This window comes from Aulonocara stuartgranti (genome assembly GCF_965226115.1).
Source record: "Aulonocara stuartgranti genome assembly, chromosome: 4".
In the NCBI taxonomy this organism is placed as follows: domain Eukaryota; kingdom Metazoa; phylum Chordata; class Actinopteri; order Cichliformes; family Cichlidae; genus Aulonocara; species Aulonocara stuartgranti.
Window position 1 is genome coordinate 17,538,353 of NC_138942.1, and position 13,925 is coordinate 17,552,277.

Consider the following 13,925-nt stretch of genomic DNA (forward strand, 5'->3'; position numbering starts at 1 on the left):
TTCCTTTAATTTAAAATCTAATAAGCTGTAGTTAACCCGGGCCCTGACTGATCTGGAAATCTGATGACCTGCATGTCTGATTTCGCAAAGTTGATGTCCTTTTCAAGCCAGATGCCCTTCCTTGTACAAATCCAGGGTTGGGCCTGACAATAAAAGTACACTGGTTTCACCGGTCTGTAAGTTGGATTTCCAATGTCTGTGCATATACATGTTTAAAAAAAAAAAAGACAAAGCTGACCAAAATAACTTTGATATTTGCCCTGGTTTAGCCTTAACAACAGGCTAGAGAAACTGATGGGAACTCAATCGGTGCCTGTGTACAACCGTACCTCAGCACTACAAAAAAGACACACCATGTATTGCTATTTACCATTCATAATTATGTATTAGGTGTTTCTCGCCAACCACCTATCACCTATATTTGTCCAACCAACCAATTCTCATTGCTGTTTGTAAGGTTGGACATGCTGCTAGACAACATAACACCACCTATACTCTTTGTATTTCAAGAACACCTGTATGTTCACTGCATTTCTGCCAAAAGCGCATTCTTTTGTTAGGGTGTGCGTGATTCATACCCACCTTATTTCCGACATGTCACTGCTCATTTCTAACTGTTCCTTTGAATGGTATGACTACTGGTCATTGCATTTCTTGTCTTACTGCCAATGCCAGTGAACAGTCAGAAGACGTTAAAGTCAATCTCTCTCACTTGCAGCTTGAATCATCTTTTATGGATGACAACTTTCAGTTCACACAGAAAGGACTTGCTGAATCAATTTGTTTCATTATGAGGTAACAAATTCACCAAAGTCTAATGCATTTATTTTTATAACTTGAACGTAATCACAGCCACCTACAATCTACCTCAATGTGGCCCGTGAGAGTTGAGAGCAGTGGGAATTTGTGCGAGACACTTCTTCCTAGCCTCCCGTCAATGTTTATTCAGCGTCCCACTGGTTGCGGCTTGTCAGGTACATTGTGTCTGCTAGAAGGACAGTATACACCTACTGAGTCTCCTTCTGGCTACAAAATTTCTGACAGATGAAATTGGGTCACTAATACATCCAGATGACAAACTCACATCTAGGTGTCTCAGGCTTTCACACCAACATGTGAGTATGATTGCAACACACACCTGAACCGATTTGGAATAAATGAAAAATCTGACTTTAGCTAGCTTATCTACATAGTAAAAAATAATTAGTAGGTACACTGCTTTCAGAACTCTCTCAATTTTCTATAACAGAGATTCAAAAGGGTGCTGGAAACATGCATAATGGATATTTGCAGATTCTGCATATATGGAATGTTGTGACATTAACAATCTGTACCCTAAGTATACGCTACATCACAGGTTACAAATAGAGATGGACCGATCCGATATTACGTATCGGTATCGGTCCGATACTGACCTAAATTACTGGATCGGATATCGGAGAAAAATAAAAAATGTAATCCGATCCATTAAATATCACGAAAGCACCTCACAAAACTTGCAACACGCCATAACTCACCTCAGAACGTTAGCAGTATGCATCACGTGATAGAGCGGCTGTGGCATGCGGGACCTGTCGGTGGTCTGGATAGCATTTGGAGCTTCGCTAGCAACCCGGCATTTCATCTCCGACAAAGTTATCCCGAGAGAAGTAAAGCAAGTGTGTAAGTCCATCTCTGAATGTTTGTAAAGCATTCCTGCGTTAAGCTTAACAAGCGACTGCCTCTTCTTGCTGCTACTTCAATCATGAAACTGCTTAATGATCAGCTGATCGGCTTTTCTGTGCGAGTCAGTGTCTCTTGTTTGTTTTTGGCCCACTTTGCACCAGAAAGAGGAAACCAGCGGCTGAACAACAGCAGCACGTTTAAGCTTGATCAGCTGTTGTTAGAATTTATTTAATATTACTTTCTACTCGAGGATCTTTTTCTACGTAGCTGACGGCTGGTAACTGTGCAGGGGCGGATCTAGCAAAGTTTAGCCAGGGGGGCCGATAGGGCATTAACAGGGAAAAGGGGGCACAAAGACATACTTTTCTTTCTTATTCTCATTTAAAATGTCTAGCTTTTAATAAATAATTATCTGACACCCAAAGTTTTAATTTGATGTAAAATGAATAGAAGTCAATTACTGTATATAGTGACTATTAAGTCTAATATAAATACCCTAGTAAGCTATAGTACTTTTTCCTTTGGGAAGGTACCATCTGTGCAGTCTGCAATTTTGTTGAAGAAAGATGTTGAATCTATTTAATATTTCTTGAAAAATAATTGATTTCTGTGCCTTTTTTTTCACACTGCATCAAATTAAGGTTGATTACGTCGATTAAGCATCATGAGGTGGAGCGTGAGGGGTGGTTCCCTATTTTTTATTTATTTATTTTTGTTGTTGCTGGGAGTTGGAACCCTATTAGTTAGGTTGCTTAATATTTATGCTAAGTACTCTTTAAAATACCAGAATAGGGAGGATGGTGTAGGTTCAAGTTTATTAGATTGATCAGTATTGCTGAACTATGAAATATTTTTTTTTTGCATACAGGTATAACAGAATAGCTTTAGTGTAGTTGTTGTTTTAAACTTGAGTATGAACTTATACAAAATGCAGCAAGATATTTAAAAAACAGTTTTGTTGACTAAAAAACACTATATCGGATTCATATCGGTATCGGCAGATATCCAAATTTATGATATCGGTATCGGACATAAAAAAGTGGTATCGTGCCATCTCTAGTTACAAAAGGTTCATCTGGCTATATCACCCACCCCTACAGACATTTAAACAGCATAGCACCATAGTGAAAGACTTTGGGTGCTATCTGACTTCACTATAGGTCAGTTACCACAGTAAAAACAAATGTAAGTCAAATGAGAAATCCAACATCCAATCCAGCACATTTTCAGGTTCAACATTTAACACTGCATTCCGTTTTAAAATTTGAACTGTAAACATGGGCCCAATTTTGGGAGGAAATTAAGTTGAACAGGTGTCACAGTTCATGTGCATGTTTAGAATGTCAGAGGATTTCACAAACATGAAATTGTGATCTGCCCTTGCTCCGTCAGCATGGAAACTGTTGTAATTGCTAGCCGTTTTTGACACATCAATTTTATGCTTAGGCAGTATGACACAAGAAATTGAAAATAAATATAACTGTGAATTAAATTCTGGTGTTCTTCCTCAATGAAACACCAAGGGTAATCAACAGAATGATGATTTGAACCACTAACACCTATCACACTCATCATTTGAGATTATATTTATTTACCAAGAGAAAGGTTTGTTCCTGTTTCTCTGACTGTATGAGTATTTAGTTTGCACATAACTCTCTTGAAAAAAAAATCAGAAAAACAAATGTGGGTGCCATATCATTTCTAGGTTGACAGGTTTGCAATTTCAGGCAAAACAGTGGCAGGTAACAAATTATTTTGTTGAAATAAACTTAAGGCAAGAGCTTGGCACATGAGGCTGTACAGTGGTCTAACTATTTAGTAAGTTCTAATCTGAGACGGGGGAGGGGGGGTATATCCACACAGCATAGGTTGTCAGAGAGTAGAGAAGATGGAGCAGCAATCCCTCCAACTCCCTGAGGAATATTAGATATGATACAGAGTGTCAGCCATGATTGAGATTCATTTAGTGTCGGCCACAGAACACCAAGCAGTCACTGACAGAAATAGAAAAGATGGCTTAATCTGTTCTCTTTACTTATGATCATAATGAAAGTCCTTCATGCACTCTGCTTCTTTTCACTAATGTCTGAATGCCTAATGTTTTCCCTGCTGGGCAGAAAATACTGAACTACAACCCCAAAACTGGTGCAGGTAAACTGAATTCTGTGGCCTCTTTCACTGAGAACTGTGCACAGTTACAATTTGAATCGCCAGTGATAGATATCACGAAGATCTTTGTAAGTCAATGATAGTTGATGATATATTATGATGCAAATAAATTAGCAACAACAGCAAGACCACCATTATGAAGTGCTCTTTCTAAAGGATTACTTCCACAAACCTCTGTGCTTAAGACTGCAACAGAGAAACTGTATCCAGTAAAATATTGATGAGAGGAGAAATTAAAGATTAAATAGCTCTGTAGTGTATTGGACCAGTGAATGTAGCTATAAATGGCATGTGTACTCACAGCTGTTAAATGTAAGGGTTCTTTACCTTGCAATTATCATCACCATCAACAGAACAATGAAGAGGGATTGTTAAGTCTTGAACGTCCAACCAGACTGAAACTTTTTAACAATCAAAAATGTTAAGTGAATAAAACAAGAATTAAACATAATATTTCCTTATAAACACATGCAACTCAAACCTGTAAGCAAACTCTATAGGTAATGCCAGAGATAAATGATTCATATTATATAAAACTATAAGCCTTTAAGTCCATTTATGCAATAGCAATGTCAAGATTGATATTCTTATGTGAAAAGCAAATGACCCATTAACAAGGCAAGTAAAGGCAAAAACCTGACCCAGACAATTCTGGCTGAGGACTCCGTGCTAAAAAGGCATGGTTTTAAAAAGGTGAACAGATGCACATCACTGCATGGTTTAGGCCAACATCCCTAAAAATTATATGAATCCACCAAATGCATTTTTGTGCTGTTACTGTGTCAGCCTTCAAACCAGTCATCCGTACTGCCCCCCAGATGAGAATCTTGTACTGAGACAGAGTGTTTTCTTACTGGGGTTTTCCACAATGCCAAAGCAAATATGTTTCAGAGGGAAATCAAAGTAGCTTTGCCCTATATTTACTTTTCTCAAACCACACAGCAAGCCATTACTATACTAATCTGGATCTAAAAATGAGGCAATCCAGTTCTTAAGGGTTTTATAATATTCTCTAGACCAGCAATGACCTCTAACAACTTTAAAGCAAAACCAAGCTAATGATAAGCTTGGACTTAACAGCCCTGTTTCAGTCGGCACTAAATTATGTCACATCTGGCTATTTTTCAGCCAATGCCCCTTTCTATTTAAATTACAGCAATTAAAATGAGTAGTGGGATAAATCATTGGAACAAATGGCTTTAATAACTCCAAAGCTCACACCAATCCTGTGAAAAACATTCAGCTGTAATTGCGGGTAGCTTTTTGACACATACCCACTACCTGGTTCAGCAAAACAACAGGGTTCCAGGCAGTGCAGGGCTCCCAGAGAGGCTACAGCAGCAGCCAGATACAAAAAAACAGGAGCTGGGTCACGGCAGCGCTACATGGGATCAGTTCTCCTCCATTAGGCTTTATTTGAGTCATAGGTTCATATTATGACTTGGCAGGCCCCACCAAATGACTCAACTGGTTTTTGGGACCAATACAGCAGGGAGCTGCCACCTCCTATTTCAGTTAAACTGCATATTTCAGCAGGCATTCAGGGAGAGGAGGAGTTGACCCATTTTTTACAGATTTCACCCACCGACCGGTGTGCACAACAGTGGATGTCTACTTTTAGTTACACACAAAATGGCAAATGGCACTGTGGCTAAAAGCTTTGGGTTAGTTTAAGGTTCTTCAGTCTGAGAATATCATGAATCAAACGAAAAAACAGAGGCACCTAAAATAGGCTAATACTTATCTCTGTCTGGTTAGGGACAAAACTAAATTTGATTTCCACCATTTAGAAAATAAACAACTGCTAAAGGATAAACTTGCTTATTACAAGCATCTCCAACAGTCCAACAGTCTGTAGTGGTAGTCACTGAGCAGAGTAGTGAAAGGTTAATGACTTGTAGACTAATCAAACAAATATCACCTGGCTATGCCCTACAATTTAAACATTGACATTTTGGTTAAAGCTTAACAACCTATTTTTACCCCTGTTTGTCATGTGTAAACGGAATATCCCTTGCAGATTGGCAAGCCCAAGTCATATTCATAAGAACAATCTCATTAACAATCAGAAACTTAAAGTCAAAACTTTGAACAATCAAATAATCAAGAATTATTATATCATGTGTACACACAGATATAAGTAGACTAGGAAAATGGACCAAAGGACAGGTTGCTGTGTAATAAAATAATAAAAATATGGACTATATTTCATCTTACACTGTACTTTCCTGTGCTATTCGTTATGATTAAGCAAACAACGCTGTTGCTAATCATTAACTTGTAGTGATAAGACTGGAATCTGTTATAGTTACACATTACCAGCGAGTGTTGGTAATGTGCTAGGAAACATGTTGTCAAAGGAGCTTGCAAAGAAAAGCGTCTGGACTTCTTTAAGTTGCTTGAAGACGTTTCACCTCTCATCCGAGAAGCTTCTTCAGTTGAAGAAGCTTCTCGTAGCTTTGTGGCAAAAGTATTACAGCTACTGCTGATTTCTATTTTCTCTTTTTTCTTTTTCTTTTTTTTTGGGGGGGGGGGGGGGGGGGGGTGCATTTCTCACATTAACATGTGTCAGATCAAATTTTAATTTTAGACAAAGATGACCTTAGATAATTCAAAATACAGTTTTTAAATTATGATTTTTTTTTGTTATTAAGGCAATAAAACTATCCAGGTTTACTTGGCCCTATGTGAAAGAAAAAAAAAAAAACATATCTGTGACTAACCACATTTTTTTCTTCAGATAGCCATGTTCAATTTCATTAGCCACACCCAGGCCTGATTACTGCCAGACCTGTTGAATGAAATCACTTAAACAAAACCTGTCTGACAACATGAAGTAGGTTAAAAGATCTCAAAATGTAACACATCAAGCAAAGATCTAAAGAAGCTCAACAACAGATGAGACACAAAACACTGACATTTATCAGGAAGGGTTAGAAAGCCATTTCTAATGTTTTGGACTCCAGTGAACTATGGTGAGAGCCATTATCCACAAATGGAAAACTTGGAATGGTGGTGAACCTTTTGATGAGTGTCCAGCCTACCAAAATTAGTGCAAGAGCGCATCAACAACTCATCCAGTAGGTTACAAAAAAACCTAGAACAACATCTAAAAAAGTGCAGGCTTCACTTGGCTCAGCTAAGGTTCGAGTTCATGATTCAACAATAAGAAAGAGAATGGGCACAAATGGCATGCATGAAAGAGTTCTGAGGCAAAAACCATTGCTGACCAAAAATAAAACAAGATTATTTCACATTTGCCAAAAAGAAGGTGATGTTTTTGAAAATTTTGCATCCTGTAACATCTGGTGTAAATCAAACACAGCATTTCATAAAAAAAACATTATACTAAGACTCAAACATGGTGGTTGTAGTGTGATGGTCTAGGGCTGGTTTGCTGTTTCAGGGCAGCTTGCTGTGATTGATGCAAGCATGAATTTGGCCTACAATATGTGCCCTGAAGCTCAAGCACACTTTAGACGGGACAAAGACCTCAAACACATCAGCAAGTCCACCTCTGAATAGTTCAAGAAAAAAAAAGGAGGTGGTGATGGTTTTGGAGTAACCTATTTAAAGTCCAGATTTAAAACTGATTGAGAGCCATTTGCATGACCTTAAACAGGCTGTTCATGCTCAAAGACCTTCTAATGTAGCTGAATTAAAACAATTTAGCAAAGAGTGGGCCAAATTTCCACAACAATGCTAAAAACTCATTGCCAGTTATTTAATTTTCTGCTGCCAAAAGTGACACAGCCAGTTATAAGGTTTGGGGGACAATTAGTTTTTCACATAGCTCCTTGTAGGTTAGGTAAACTTTTCCCTTAATAAATGAAAAACCAAATTTAACAATTGCAAAATATTTTCTATTTATTTCAGTTATTTTATTTGGTGACCTGAAACATTTAAGTGTGAAAAATATGCAAAAAGAAAAAACAAATCAGGAAGGGGGCAAATATTTTTTTCATAGCACTGTAACGTTTAATGACTGCTCAAAGTATTATGGAATCTTGAATATTCCATCTCAACTGATTATTTAAGAAGATGATTGTTTCACATTTGTATTTCTTTGGTGATTTGTGACTGTGCAAATATGAAATAGTCACATTAGTAACCTAATAACACAGTTTTCTTCCGTTTTTACAGCTGTGTCCTGAACAGGAGACTCTCTTAATTACTACATTAAGTGTTTTTAATTTTTTAATAAGATAGCAACTTTTCTTCAAAGAACACATACAATTCATGAGGCCCCAACCATAACAGGACTCTTTATTTGGGTGAAATATTACACTGTAGTCATCGAAGCAAGTTAATCAAGGTTCACTTTAGAACCAGAAACATTATTTCCATGCGGGTAGGCCACCATCCACCTTGTTGTGCCTTAAACTTGTTTACATCAACACCTAGACCAATCCCAGTAAAAGGTTAACATCTATGTACCAGGAAGCAACAACACACACATCACTGCTTTCTGCTGTTAAATATTAATCAGAAATAAACCTGCAGCAATAAATTAGTGTTTTTCCGAGAATAGTTAAAGGAAACGTCTGTGTTGATCACTGTGCCATTTGGCCGAGTCGTGACAATGACCTGCAGTTATTCATCATTATTAAACAAACTACGGAAAGACCAGAACCGATATTCTGATAACTCTGTGATCAACCAAACAAACAAGTATGACAACCCGTCCATTGAAAACACTCCTGTCTGGATAACCGGAAATACAGTTCAAGCTAGTGTGTTGTTAGCTTTTAGCTTCGTATTAGCACCAGCTACCAATTTCAGCAAAACATCCTCTCATGTGGACAAACACAACACACTTTACCTGTGAATCGGTTGCCTTACCTGATTTCTGACCATACTGAAGAGGGGCGCCTTCAGACAGTCCCAAAGCCGATAGAAAAATCCCAAAGCTCAGCAACAAAACATATACACGGCGGTTCTCCATCCTTATAGCTTAGCTAACAAAATGTTAGCTACGTGAAATCAAATAAATGGCTGATTTTAAAAAAGGCTTAAGTGTTTTAAACATTGAATAGCAGCTTCGCGTTAGTCTAGGCTACATAAACGAGCACATTTTGTCTGTTTTTGCGTCTGGCTATTCGCCAGCTAACTAGCTTTAGCTATCGATGCTAAGAGTTTCAGCTGACGACAGCAAACGCCGCTACCACACGCAGTGGTCGGGTATCCATGGAGACAGAGGGGGCGGTCACCTTTCGCGGCCTCTCATATTTAGTGTCTGTACTTTAGTGTTGTCTAAATGAACACAACAATGGGAATTTCAATCGTTATAGCCCCTGACTATCATGAAGAACCTCTCCTCCAAAGCGCCATGTTCCTGTACACCGTGACGTCACTGAAAGTGGGCCGTGAAACTTCAAGGAATTGACAGCAGCCTAAACCAATTACAAGGGACAATTCCGTCGCGTTGAACTCCCACAGCCAATCGGGTTCGAGCTTTATTCTCAGTCAGTTAAATCCAGTGATTTGTATCAAAGCTGAAGAAAGCTTTCTGCATTCAGTCAGTCGCCAACCATGTGAGGCACGTAAAAGTGGTTATGAAAGAAGACCTCTCTATATAAAATGTTTATATCTGTGTTTACGGCAAGTTATAAACTACAAAAATTTATGAATGTATTTGACGAGTGATGCTACCTTTAGGACCTTTATTATGGGTATGTGTGGTTTTATTCGTTGTTTTTGTTTTATTGTGAGTATGAATTTCATATAAATATGGCTCGTTGTTAGATTTACATGGAAAACCAAACATAGAAATAGCCTAAAAAAAATCTGTCCCCAAAACGGCATCAAGACTAAATGCATGTAGATATTGCTGTAAACCTGTAATTCCTATGTAATCCATAGGATGGGTTATATATGTTATTTTGCGTATTACTTGGAATACTGGTATGAAATTATTTGTAATACAATCTCGCCTGTATTTTAATTCATTTTTTTTAATTCAGCATGTTGTGCTCAAGAACGCATAAAAATCACATGCTCTGTTAAGACTGACTTCATTGCATGTTTTAAAACTTGCCACATAGGTGTAATAAAATCAAGGACAACTACCATTTTCACTTGAGTGTACCTGATTGTATAATCCTTATTAATTTCCCTACAAATGTACTACAATACTACAGCACCAACATAGCAACTGTGGTAGTAAAATAGATAAATTGCAGAAAAATGCATGTTTATGAGGATCAGATGTGTTGGGATGTGAATATGTTCTTACTGTGCTTTGGTCATGGATGCAAGTTCACAAAACAGTATGAATGGGAAAATTATCTGCTCTGATTAACTGATGAAGGGGGAGGAGGCAGTCGGTGGCGTGAAGGAAATCTCCCTTGGTTTGAGGACAGATACGTCAGGTTGCTTCTTGCACTCAGGATCACGAAGCTGTAAGAGAGTGTTGGTGGCTTACAAGCACAAAGCAAGAGCAACGGAGATCTCCAAACCTCACCCGAAGCACGGTGAGTACCACTTTTTCTGCAAATTCAAGTGCAGTTTTTCTGCAAATTCTTTGTGCGCTGATAGCTGTGTGTCACTGTTTTGTGAATCTTTAGTCCTCTAGCTTTAAGAGAGGGGGGATATAAATGTTTAAATGTAGGAAGACAAAAAAAATAAAATGTTCGGACCTATTTGTGATTACCTTTTCAGTTACCTGCAACTTCCTTTGTGGAAAAATGAATGTGTTTAACATTAGAAAACCATAATCCAATTCACATACGATGCTAAAATGATACCACACAATGAACATTTTTCCTACTGTGGAGCCTATGCTGTTTATAGCTATAATAATTTTACTTTATTGTTAAAATGGTACAGCCCTGCCCTGCTGATAAAAGGTCCCACTCAGCTCTCTTTTTGACTGTGCTGATCAGAAAAATGCCCACGTAGGTGATGATAATGCTTAACCTATCCACAAGTCCTGCTTTTCTTTGACAGTTGCAGCTATCTGGCAGCAGAAAATGCCCTCAGCAGTTCAATTTAGTGTCACTTTGCATTTCTTCCATGCATGTGTATGTGTATCCCTCAGGCAGCCACAGAGGACCATGGCATTTGCAGGGATGTTGAGCAACGAGGACATACAGGCTGCAGTCCAGGCTTGTCAAGGTGAGTCAGACAGCGCACACTAAAACTTACATCCAAGAAAAATACACACTTTGCAAGCATCTAATTGTGAACATAAGAACACGTACTTTACAGCAAGGGAATATAGGTCCATTCACATATACACAGCACACACAGAGGTGCTTATTAAACCCACTCCCACAGGGCATATCTGTATCATGTGATTTTCACAGTGGGGACAGGGTACCTGCAGGTAACCAGGCAGCCATGTGGCAGGAGAGTAGTTTCCAAAGTGGTTGTGTTGAGCATTAACACATAGAACACCAAATCACACAAGCTGTAAAGTCCTCACATCCAAAATTACTTAAATATTTATCTCTAGAAATTATGTCCTCATGACGAGGCAGACAAAGCTCGACTGATCTGATGAAAATCAAATGTCAGTGCTTTCATACCCTTAATTCAACCAAACCCGCCTGTTAGTAATGTTTTAGGCAAAATAGCATTAAGAAGATTTTTGTTTTATTAATCAGAAGTTTTAAACTCCACTGCAGTGTGTGCAAGTCTTTTTCAGAAAAGTCCTTTGAAATTATTTGAAGGTAGCTTGTACCAGAAGAATTCCACTATGACTGTAAATAAAAGGCTTTTAACATTTGCATTAGACCTATGGGCCATATTCATTGTGCTTTGCCTGCTTTAATGGCATAATGACATAGCCTGTAATGGTATAAGACAGTGATGTGCCACAGGGTGTATATTGGTAAATGTCATTGGTTGAAGAATGAAAGTCATCTGAGCGAATGAGTTAATGCGACATGTCTATTCAGTCTCCCGTCGTTCTTTCTTTCTTTCTTGTCATTGTGTGATTGACCTCTTATTCCCATGTGTCTGTTTCTCTTCCTCTCTCAACTATGTGTGTTTGGTGTGTGTGTGTACGTGGTCCAACGTAGCTCCAGGCACATTCAACTTCAAGTCATTCTTTGAACAAGTTGGACTGACTGGCTTATCTGAAGCAGACAGGAGAAAAGTGTTTACAGTCCTGGACCAAGACAAGAGTGGATACATCGAAGAGGAGGAGCTCAAGTAAGGATGGAGTGCATGTGTGTGTACGTGTGTGTGTGGCTGAAAGACTTGAGCAGGAGCACATGGTGGTACAGATGGAGTGTGTGTGTTTGTTTGTGCATGTGTGTTACATCTGCAGTTTGTCGTAACTGTCCCTCATGATGGGCCTCAGGCAGAGGTCACTGTATGAATGGAGCAGCCTTTCCGCTTTGCATGAATTGACTGATACATGAATTGAGTGAGTGAGGAGGACAGGGACAACTGAAAAAGGCTTAGAGGTGAAGAAAAGGCATCAGCAGAGATACAGTCTGAACTTACTGCTTCTATGTTTTGTTTTGTTTTTATGTCTACCCTTCAGACTATTTCTTCAGAATTTCTCTCCGGGGGCCAGAGAGCTGACTGTGGCTGAAACCAAAGCTCTGATGGCGTCTGGGGATAAAGACGGTGATGGCAAGATTGGAATAGAAGGTGAGTGTTTGTAAAACATCTAGAAGAGCTGTTAGCAGATGTGAAATCAGAGCAATTTGTGCTGAGGAGCTGTCCACCACTTAGTGCTGAAATTCTAGTCTTTAAAAAAAACTGATGCAAATAAACTTCTGCTCTCCAACAAGTTAAAAAAAAAAGAAAACAAAAGATTTCTTGTTTGTTGAGTCATCTTGCTTAACTGTAATGCTGCATGACAACCACAATTCAACTTTTGGCTGTCTCTGTTTTTCCCCCACACAGAGTTTTGTGATCTCCTGAAGTAAAGAGAAACTACATACACATACGACCGAGGCTGTCTACCCTTGTTCTGAATAATGGATTTGCAATGGAGATCTTGACTTTCTGGATTGTTTCATGCAAAGACCAAAAACCTCACAAAATCTGTACCTGCCTGCTGCTCTCCCTGTTCATGTGATGCAACGTGTATAAGATGTTTAGTAGACAGATGACCAAAGTTGGATGTTAAACATGTTTGTGTTTAATCAATCAGGTACCTTGAATCAATAAATGTGAACAATTAAAGAAGTAAACTTACTCTTTGCTTGTCTTTTTTTTATATATATATATATATATATATATACATGTAAACTTAAATAGATGCAAATAGATGCATTAAGCATTACATACTATTCATTCATATTCAATGACTTCACATAGCTCAGGTCAGGTTTAGAACTGAGTCAAAAATTGCTTCATAATAATTATCTACAACAATCTATTTAGAATGTATGAATTGCATTCTGCTGTTATGTTAATGCTTTAATAAATAATACTAAATTGGTATTATTTCAGAGGTCAGGGAGAAGAAGAAGAAAAAAAAACATCTATTTTCACAAAATATCATGTTGCGTTTTACCTCAGTCAAGAAGATGTAGCACTGCTTTATTATGTTTTATGCTTTATTAAAAGTGAAAATGGCAAAATATCTGAACTCTTGGGATTTATAATATGATATATATATATATATATATATATATATATATATATATATATATATATATATATCTTACAATTACTAATCAACATTAGTTCAATATTAATTATCACTTAGAGCACAAAACTTGCGTATTGCAAACTAGCCTGTGCATTTAAAGCAGTGGAAGGAAATGTTGTGTGTGGAGGATTTGCTCTTTATGACTTTATAATCTTATGACTCTCCAACCCTCTTCTGATCTGTGTTTTAATCTCAGTTTGCTGCATTCTAATGTGATTATGAGAATAATGAAAATAATGAATAATTATTTTCATTATTTTCTTACATTCTGGATACTTGAAGCACAACCAACAAGGGGCAGTTACACAATGTATTTGGATTCAAATAGCACTTTTCTGGCCTTACTGACTGCTCAAAGTAATTTGAACTGTAGGAGACAGCCCCTCCCAATTGCAATGGAGTTGGTCAAACATGCAAACTTTGCAGACAGGATTTCAACCAGGAACCTTCGTGCTGTAAGCTGATAGTACTAACG

The 13,925-nt window shown here is 38.0% G+C and overlaps 2 protein-coding genes across 2 annotated transcripts in view; one reads left to right on the plus strand and one right to left on the minus strand.

The window, feature by feature from the left end:
* Nucleotides 1-9,213, minus strand: part of lmtk2 (lemur tyrosine kinase 2) — a 32,264-nt gene extending 23,051 nt beyond the window's left edge. The window contains exon 1 of the mRNA XM_082529109.1: nt 8,677-9,213. Coding sequence (XP_082385235.1) covers nt 8,677-8,779 — 103 coding nt within the window. The 5' untranslated portion in view covers nt 8,780-9,213. The remainder of the gene's footprint in view (nt 1-8,676) is intronic.
* A 1,078-nt stretch (nt 9,214-10,291) lies between these two features.
* Nucleotides 10,292-13,009, plus strand: pvalb5 (parvalbumin 5). The gene is made up of 5 exons (XM_082529135.1): nt 10,292-10,307; nt 10,874-10,950; nt 11,859-11,991; nt 12,329-12,438; nt 12,697-13,009. The coding sequence occupies exons 2-5, from the start codon at nt 10,890-10,892 to the stop codon at nt 12,717-12,719; spliced, it is 327 nt and encodes a 108-aa protein (XP_082385261.1). The 5' UTR covers nt 10,292-10,307; nt 10,874-10,889; the 3' UTR covers nt 12,720-13,009.
* The last annotated feature ends 916 nt before the right edge of the window (nt 13,010-13,925 follow it).